The sequence below is a fragment of the Mus pahari genome, chromosome 18, assembly GCF_900095145.1.
Source record: "Mus pahari chromosome 18, PAHARI_EIJ_v1.1, whole genome shotgun sequence".
In the NCBI taxonomy this organism is placed as follows: domain Eukaryota; kingdom Metazoa; phylum Chordata; class Mammalia; order Rodentia; family Muridae; genus Mus; species Mus pahari.
In genome coordinates this window covers 41536498-41544666 of record NC_034607.1, presented here as the reverse complement: position 1 = coordinate 41544666, position 8169 = coordinate 41536498, and the positions used below count along the sequence as shown (strand labels likewise).

The window sequence follows — 8169 nt, the reverse complement described above, 5'->3', positions numbered from 1 at the left end:
TACGGATGGTTGTGAGCCACCATGTGGTTGCTGGGATTTGAACTCCAGACCTTCGGAAGAGCAGTCGGGTGCTCTTACCTACTGAGCCATCTCACCAGCCCCACAATCCCACTTTCTTAAACAAGTTGAACATCCCCCTATTCGAAATGCCTGGGATCAGAAATATGTCAGGATTTGCAGTTGCAGTGACTAGAGTAAAAACGGTCTCCCATAGACTCATGTGTTTGAATGCTTGCTTCCCTGTTAGTGGAACTGTTTGGGAAGGATTCAGAAGTATGACCTTGTTAGGAGAAGTGTGTTACTGGGTGTGGGGATTGAAGTTTCAAAAGCCTATGTCAGACCCAGTGTCTCTCTGTGTGTCTGTTGCTTATACATCAGGATATAAAGCTCTCAGCTACTGCTCCAGTACCATGCCTGTCTGCTTCCTGTCATGACGATCGTAGATGAACCCTCTGAGACTATAAGCAAAACCTCAATTAAATGTTCTCTTTTGTAAGAATTGCTTCGATCATGGTGTCTCTTCCCAGCAATGAAACCGGGACTAAGTACTTTGTCAAATGTGGAGAAAGTCTTAGGACAGACGTTGCCAATTGAGTATATTTAATCCCCAAATCTGAAGTGCTGAAAAAAAATAAACTTTTCGAATTTTTGGATTAGCGTGCTCCTCCCATATCTTTTGTATGAAGTCTAACATTAACGCCTGAACTTCTACCTATATTAATATTTTATAGTCTCAATACTATTTCCCCTCTATTTTTAAAAACTGGATTAACTGAATGCTTGGTAAGAGCAAAATAATGAAGTATCTGGAAAACATGAATTCTAACACACACACACACACACACACACACACTCACACTCACACCATGCTACAGATGGTTAGATTATATTTCTTCAGGTCATTTATCATTCTGGGGGGAGGTAGAATGATGGTTTCAAAATTAATGATGTGGTCTGGCTTGAAGTCAAACCAGGAGGCAGATGTTTATATAACTGTGTCTACTACTACTACTAATACAACAACACACACACACACACACACACACACACACACACACACACACACACACTGCTACAGATGGTTAGATTATATTTCTTCAGGTCATTTATCATTCTGGGGGGAGGTAGAATGATGGTTTCAAAATTAATGATGTGGTCTGGCTTGAAGTCAAACCAGGAGGCAGATGTTTATATAACTGTGTCTACTACTACTACTAATACAACAACACACACACACACACACACACACACACACACACACACACACACACACACACCTGTGATGAAATAAGATGCAAGAAGAAAGACTCTATGAGAAAAAATTGCCAAGGAGATGAAGAAGATGTCTCATAGGCCACTTGAATGATAAACTGGGCAGCAGCTCACCTGAGTCCTTCATGGGGCAGAGGGCACATTGCATGCCCCAAGCCTCCCCGTACAAACAGCAGCACTCTGTGTATGTCGTCTGCTTGCCTACGAGAGGACGGCTACACACGTACTCCTCACTCAGATTCTCCCAGCACAGATCTTGGTAGACGTCGGTCTCTTCTATTTGTTCTGAAAGGGAAGACATGGTTTCGTGACAATTGCACTGTTGTTCCGATTCCGTCAATGCTGTGGTGGAAGCCAGCAAGCTTCAAAGTTTCCATCCCTACCGCTAGGAGCGGCTTCCAAGTCTGGATCTAGCCTGCTCTTTCCACAGATCGCGTCGGTGTCATCTCCAGCTGAATGTTGCTCCATCAGCAGACAGTCTGCTTGCTTGTGGTATCCTGGATGAATGTTTGTCTCCAGAACCTCCTCTCACTCTATAAGGGGCCTGTTGCTTTGGTATTCCTTCATGGACTTCTTGTTCTGACCCTGAAAACCCCCCACCACTTCTTTCTATATCCATGGTTTCCCATGGATGGTCAAACCCTGGACCAGTCACACTTTGCTCCAGCATCATTAACTCTAAATTTTCCATCTTTGATGGAATTTCCTAAATGTGATTATTATACCAATAATCAATGCCACACCACATGCTCAGAGATGAGTGAGGATCTCTACCCAACATTTCAGGGTTCTTCCCTTTCCACACTCTGTTCTGTCCAGCCTTATCCATGTCCTGCACCCTGGGCAAACACAATCCCTTTCTTCCTGACCACACATCTTCCTCTGAAGTTTAAGTATGTTGAACCCTCAGATGGAGCAGCCCTGCCACACGCTCGACCCCTCTGTATCCCAATGTTCGCTTAATGAGCGCCTACCAAGTATTAAATCCACTCATTGGCCACATGTACCTCATTATTTCTCTTAGTAGTTCTTAATGTCTTCAAGATAACAAAGGAACTATTTTTGAGTAATTCCCATTATTAACCAAAATGACAACCTTGACCATTTGTCAGGATAGACATTTGTATCTCGTATCCAAACATACCATTTGATTCAGTTGGCTGCACACACCTCTTCTCAGAGGCATCCAGGACCATTGGGTGGGTGCAAAAGCAGTTGTAGGAGCCCTCTGTATTCACACACTGGCCGTCAATGCAACTGTTAGGGTCTTGGCATTCATCCATATCTGAAGAGAAAAGAAAATCACCAGAGAAAAATCAGCAGCCATCTGTGCTTTCTACTGTCATCAGAGGTAACATGCTGCTCAATTCAGTCCAGATATCAAGAGCTGCCACTTTTGAATGAACTACACATCATCATCCATAGAGGACGCCTGGTGACTGGAAAGACAGGGTCACTGAGGAAATGCCATGTTGCTGCTGCTGCTGCTGCTGCTGCTGCTGTTATTAAATATGGAAAGAGTCACTGCGGAAAAGCTATGCTGCTGCTGTTATTAAATATGGAAAGAAAATATAGACATGAGACAAGCTTATAACAACTTAAGGAAAAATGCTATTTTTCGATATTTTAAAGATTATTTCCTTATGCTATGTTTTTCCTTCTAGAGAACATGGTTTTCGGCTTAAGCGTTAGAGTCTGCATGAGTACTTAAAAATGCCCTCTGCTCGCATGAACTTACTGTTGAAACAGGAGGTTTTGTAGACCAAAAAAACACTGCAGTCATATTGGTGACCTGGATTTTTATACCACAATGAATATTAACTCTTTGCCTGACATCCATTCAAATACAAGGATGAAAGGTTTTTTACTTCTCAACTCTTTCTCAAGAAAGAGAGCCACAAAACGCCTATATATCCTTAAAGACATCCTTTAGATCCAGACACGGACTAGATTTAAATTACACCACTTTTTACTACATAGCCTTACTTTGCTTTTTGCTGTGCGCTTCCCAAGCGTACCTTACGATACTCTTTTAAAGCTTACCAAAGCACTGTAATTTGACAGGATCATAGTATGTCCCTTGCTTGCAGTAGCACTCATAGCCAGGCTGAGTGTTCAAACAGTAACCATTTTTGCAGATTTCCTCTCCGAACAGCAAGCACTCATCAGCATCTATGGGAAGACAATCGAGAAATATTGAAGTAGGGGTAGGTTTTGAATTTCCAGTTATAAAGAACCTAACCGGTACCTGGTTTCAGGCTGGATGTTACTGTGTTCAAAAGAACCTTACAGATACAGAATATAAAATTATTATATAATTAGGGCCAATGGACAGACACAGAAGCATGATCACATGTGGTTCTAGTGTCGCCTCGTGCTTGATGAGCTCGTCTGTGGATTCCATAGTGGCTTTCAGAACCTGCTCTAGCATGTTCGTGAAATGGGCTTTTTTTCTCTGTGACATATGCTGCCATATTTCCTAGCCGAGGTGTACAAAATTGCCATGAACAATTTGATGGAGCATGAAGAAGCCTTTTCTGGGGGGGGGGGGGAGGTAAACTCATGGAATTGCAGGTAAGAAGGAGATTGGCAGACTTGCTTCCCCCATAGAAATTACCTCTTGGCTATCACAGATGTCTCTAGGATCATTTGGATATAACTAGACCCACCAATTTACTCAGATCCAAAGGATGAGTAAGAGCATCTATGTAAAGGGTTTGGGACACTCTGGGCTTGCCTATTCAAGCAGTTCAGAACTCATAAAATCAAGTTCTCCTTTTGAAGACTGCCAACTCCATGAAAGACCTGCTCAACTTTACACAAGTGGAAAATGGCAAAGCCAAGCACAGAACATTTGGCGGTGCATGTCTGAATCCAGTCTTCATCCGTCAACCACAGCCCAGTTAGGAGGCGGGGCTGGGGTTTATCTATAAGAGAGGATAGCCAGATAGCAAAGTTGAGGTTCATAACATGAAGTGACATTTAACTTCATTCCTGTAAATGTATAGTATTTATGAGCTTGAAAACCATTCAACACATATTGTAGACCAAGTCTCCTAATCCAGTTGGACTAAGCCATAGATGTATTTTAAAAACACAAATGGAATTTCTTATCCAGCTACTGAATTAGTCTATACCGTTCAAATAGTAGCTTTCCAAAAATGGATGGATAATAAAACCATTTTCATAGTCTCTTTTCCAGCCACTTTCCAGTTTTCAATATTAAACTACAATGGAAAAAACCTTATATATAGTAGGTCATAATAATATCTCTAACATGGGGCTGTCAAAAGTCAGTCAATGAGAAAATGTTTATATATATATAAATATTCACTTAGAATATACGGGTAATATGCAGTGTTAAAGATATAAAACAGCTACTTATATTTTCTCATTTTCCAATCTTCATCATGATTCTGCAGTCATTAGCAAAATATTGTTGGAAAAGTAGGACAGGCTATTAAAAAAGCAAGAAGCTTAGCTTCCTAGCTAATCATAAAGGGTGACATGGTAAACATACATGCTCATGGTTTATATAATTTGGAGTGTATGTCTACGGTGAAAGAATACATCCTGGCTAAAACATTTTGTGGTAAGTAGTTAGACACGTATTATTTCATTGAAAGCTCTTTGCCCTTCTGAAAACATTCCTGTTTCAGAGACGAACAGATAGAAACTCAGAAGGTTAACTGACCCCTCAAGGGGTCCGCTCTTCTGACCCCCAAAACACAGGTTTGTCCAGCATCCACAAAGACCTTCCTCCAGGGGTGAAATAAAGGGCTCAGTCACTGGTTTCCGTGGCCCAATAGAACTCTACCACTGTGTAACCCAAGCCAGGCTCCCATCGGAGTGACTGACACATGGTGGAAACTCGTGAGCATTTGACTCTAACCTTTGTAGTTCTCGCCACCGGTGTCGTAAGAGGATTCTCCAGCCGGGACCAAACCTTTCCCTCTAGGGCACATTTCCGTGAACTCAGCTGATTTTAGGAGAGACAAAAACCAAAGAAAACAATGAGTTGAAAGAGGAAACAAGGATTCAACATTTCCACAACACAGGGTTTTAATCCAGTTTCATCTTCTCAGACTCAGAAACTTGAAAGCACTCAAGAAATAAGTCCAGCATGATCTCAAAAGCATGGGTTAGGTGAGAAAACACCCAATGACTTCAGAAGTTGATTGTTTGTTTGTTTTTCTGTTTTTTGAAACAGTTTGTCTTTCTTACCGTGTCGTCGTAGATAGCCTATGATTTTCTAGGCACTTCAAGCTAGCCTTGAACTCACAGAGCTCTTTCTGCCTCTGCCTCCTGGGTACTGGAATTAAGGGTGTGCACTGCCCTACTTGGCAAAGTAGTGTATATTTTTTTTAAACCTCCCACTTCACCCATGTTTTATTTGACGTCATGACTACTCTTTTGCACGACCGTGGTAGTTAGTGCTTTGAAGGTGTAGTAAGAAACCGTGAAGCAAAAGCATGGCTTCCATACACAAGTTGCACTGATCGATAATGCTGTCCTCAGTACAAAATAAGATGGATCTGGAGAGCTAAGAGATGGCTCACCACTAAGTGCTCCTTAGTCTAGGGGACAGAAGTTCGGATCCCAGCACCGACCTAGCAAGCTAGATGTTCTACCTAAGTCTATAACTCCAGCTCCAAGGACGTGTTGTCTTCTAGCTTAGCTGAGAAGACTTGAGTCCACGTTTCAGGGAGAGACCTGCCTCAAAAGAATAGGCACAAAATGATGGAGAGGACACCTGGTTCCAAGTTCCCAAATGGGTACATTCAGCTGCACATGTGATTCTCTCTCTCTCTGTCTCTTTCTGTTTCTCTCTCTCTCTCTCTCTCTCTCTCTCTCTCTCTCTCTCTCTCTCTCTCTCTCTCTCTCTCACACACACACACACACACACACACACACAAATAAAATGGCTCTTATTTTAAACAGAATAAACGTGAACTATCTTTCACGTATCTACAGAGCCTGGCTGTAACAGCACATCCTATGACAGACAGAATTTAAGAATTCATATAGAGATGGGATAAGATGGAGTTCACAGAAGGACACACAAAGGCAGTGAATGCTATGTCCAGATTTCAAAGCCATAACCAAAAGATGCTCATTCCCAAGCCCACGAACACCAAGTGACCAGGCAGTGTGGACAGGCCAGTGTGTAGATCTTACCAGTTCCCTGGACAGGGCAAGGGAAGATCTCACAGTTGTCTCCCCAGCCGGCACCCGATGTACAGCAGCACTCCTGTTTGGTGACGTTGGGGGCCAGGACGTTATCGCAGAGACTGGCATCATTGAGGTTATAATAGCATTCCTTCTTCTCTTCTGTAGGCTGGCGATCCACACCTGAATCTAAAGAGTACAGAGAAACAGTAGTGGTGGGACCATACGGTAAAAACCATGATAAGACAGGGACCAAAGGCATACGCCCCTTACATGTCCTTGATACCAGACCATTTTCCACCACTGGAGTCAGATTCTCCCACTTTAAGACAAAAATGCACTTGAGTCCTGAATTTTGGTAGGTTTCTAATACACCCCAGAGTGTAAATCTGTCAAAACCATTTCCTTTAATGTTAACCAATTATTTTTTTTCTTGTAAATTTGGCTGTGAGCACAGTTTCCATATCTGCTTTTTTTGCCAACCTGGGGCCATTCTTTACAGAGCTGTAACACCTACTTAAATCACTGAAATTTTCCCCAACGTGAGATGAGAGATCTGGGGCCACATATAAAAATTAACCCTTCTGCAGTTATTTGGATCAATTATGCCCCAAGTTAGTTCTGAACAGTGCACAGTGAAAGATACATAGAAAATTAATGCAGTAACATGGAGCCCCTAAAACAACCTTCATCACTGACAACCTAGTTAAATGATGCAACTATATAACTCAGAAGAAAACTGTGAGCTGCGACGAAGTTGCAGTGTAGGACTGCAAGTCTGGGCTCAGATGCTGCTAATATGAGTTCTGAAAGAAAACATATCCTAACAGATTAATTTTTCTCTATGACAATACACATACAGGGTGATATGAAAGAATGGGAATGATAAAAACAAAGTCGACTCATTTTCAGAAAATAAATATAAATAATATCACTCTCAGATTTGAATTGGCTTCATATCCTTGATCAGTATATTGTGACAGGGCTTGGAGAGTAATATGATTTCTTTCACTAAGTACTATAGAGTTCAAATGATTGACTATGGTCCATTTGTATTTTATCAATTGTAGTTTTTTTATTTTATACTGCACAGAACAAGAACTAACCAAGGCTATCAAGGTTACTTAGCACATTGTTGGCATAATGTTTTTCATTAGAACCCTGCCATTTCTGAATAATAGGCCCAAAGAAACCACAAAAGAGAACACTGACCAGTGAGAAGGCTAAGAACCCAGCACAGTCTCACACACTTCCGAAGTCGGTAGGTCACGATATAAGGGACATTTAATGAGTTATTTCCACAATTGTTTCCAATGTACTGGTTTGGTCAGGGCCAAGTGGACCACGAACTTTGACAATATACTCAGAAGTTTAAGGCCATGACTAAAGCAGGAGTTCTTAAAGTGCCATCAGGGTTTTGCCTGATGCCAACTGCCTGCCTTCATCTTATGAAACAAGCAAAGAATCAAACAGACCTTCTAAATCCATGCCTTCTCCTGGCAGAGTGCCAACAAGAACACCAAAGATCCTTCTAGAATTTTATCTCGGACAGGGACGTTAAACTAGTGTGGGCAGTGGGTGGTTCTCCACCTAAGACCAGGAGTCTAGAAGAAGAATAAAATGCAGATTCCTGTGTGCCAGTCATGACGTGGTTTCAAATTGTTTGTGTTGTGTATGTGTGTGTGTATGAGAGAGAGAGAGAGAGAGAGAGAGAGAGAGAGAGAGAGA

General features: G+C 41.8%; 1 protein-coding gene across 10 annotated transcripts in view; it reads right to left on the bottom strand.

Moving 5' to 3' along the window:
- Positions 1–8169, bottom strand: part of Ltbp1 (latent transforming growth factor beta binding protein 1) — a 381029-nt gene that overhangs the window by 27341 nt on the left and 345519 nt on the right. For all 10 annotated transcript variants that reach the window (XM_021218313.1, XM_029531227.1, XM_029531226.1 and 7 more), the window contains 5 exons: positions 6451–6630; positions 5165–5251; positions 3316–3444; positions 2417–2557; positions 1387–1557 (listed from right to left, as the gene is read on the bottom strand). In XM_021218313.1, coding sequence (XP_021073972.1) covers positions 1387–1557; positions 2417–2557; positions 3316–3444; positions 5165–5251; positions 6451–6630 — 708 coding nt within the window. The remainder of the gene's footprint in view (positions 1–1386; positions 1558–2416; positions 2558–3315; positions 3445–5164; positions 5252–6450; positions 6631–8169) is intronic.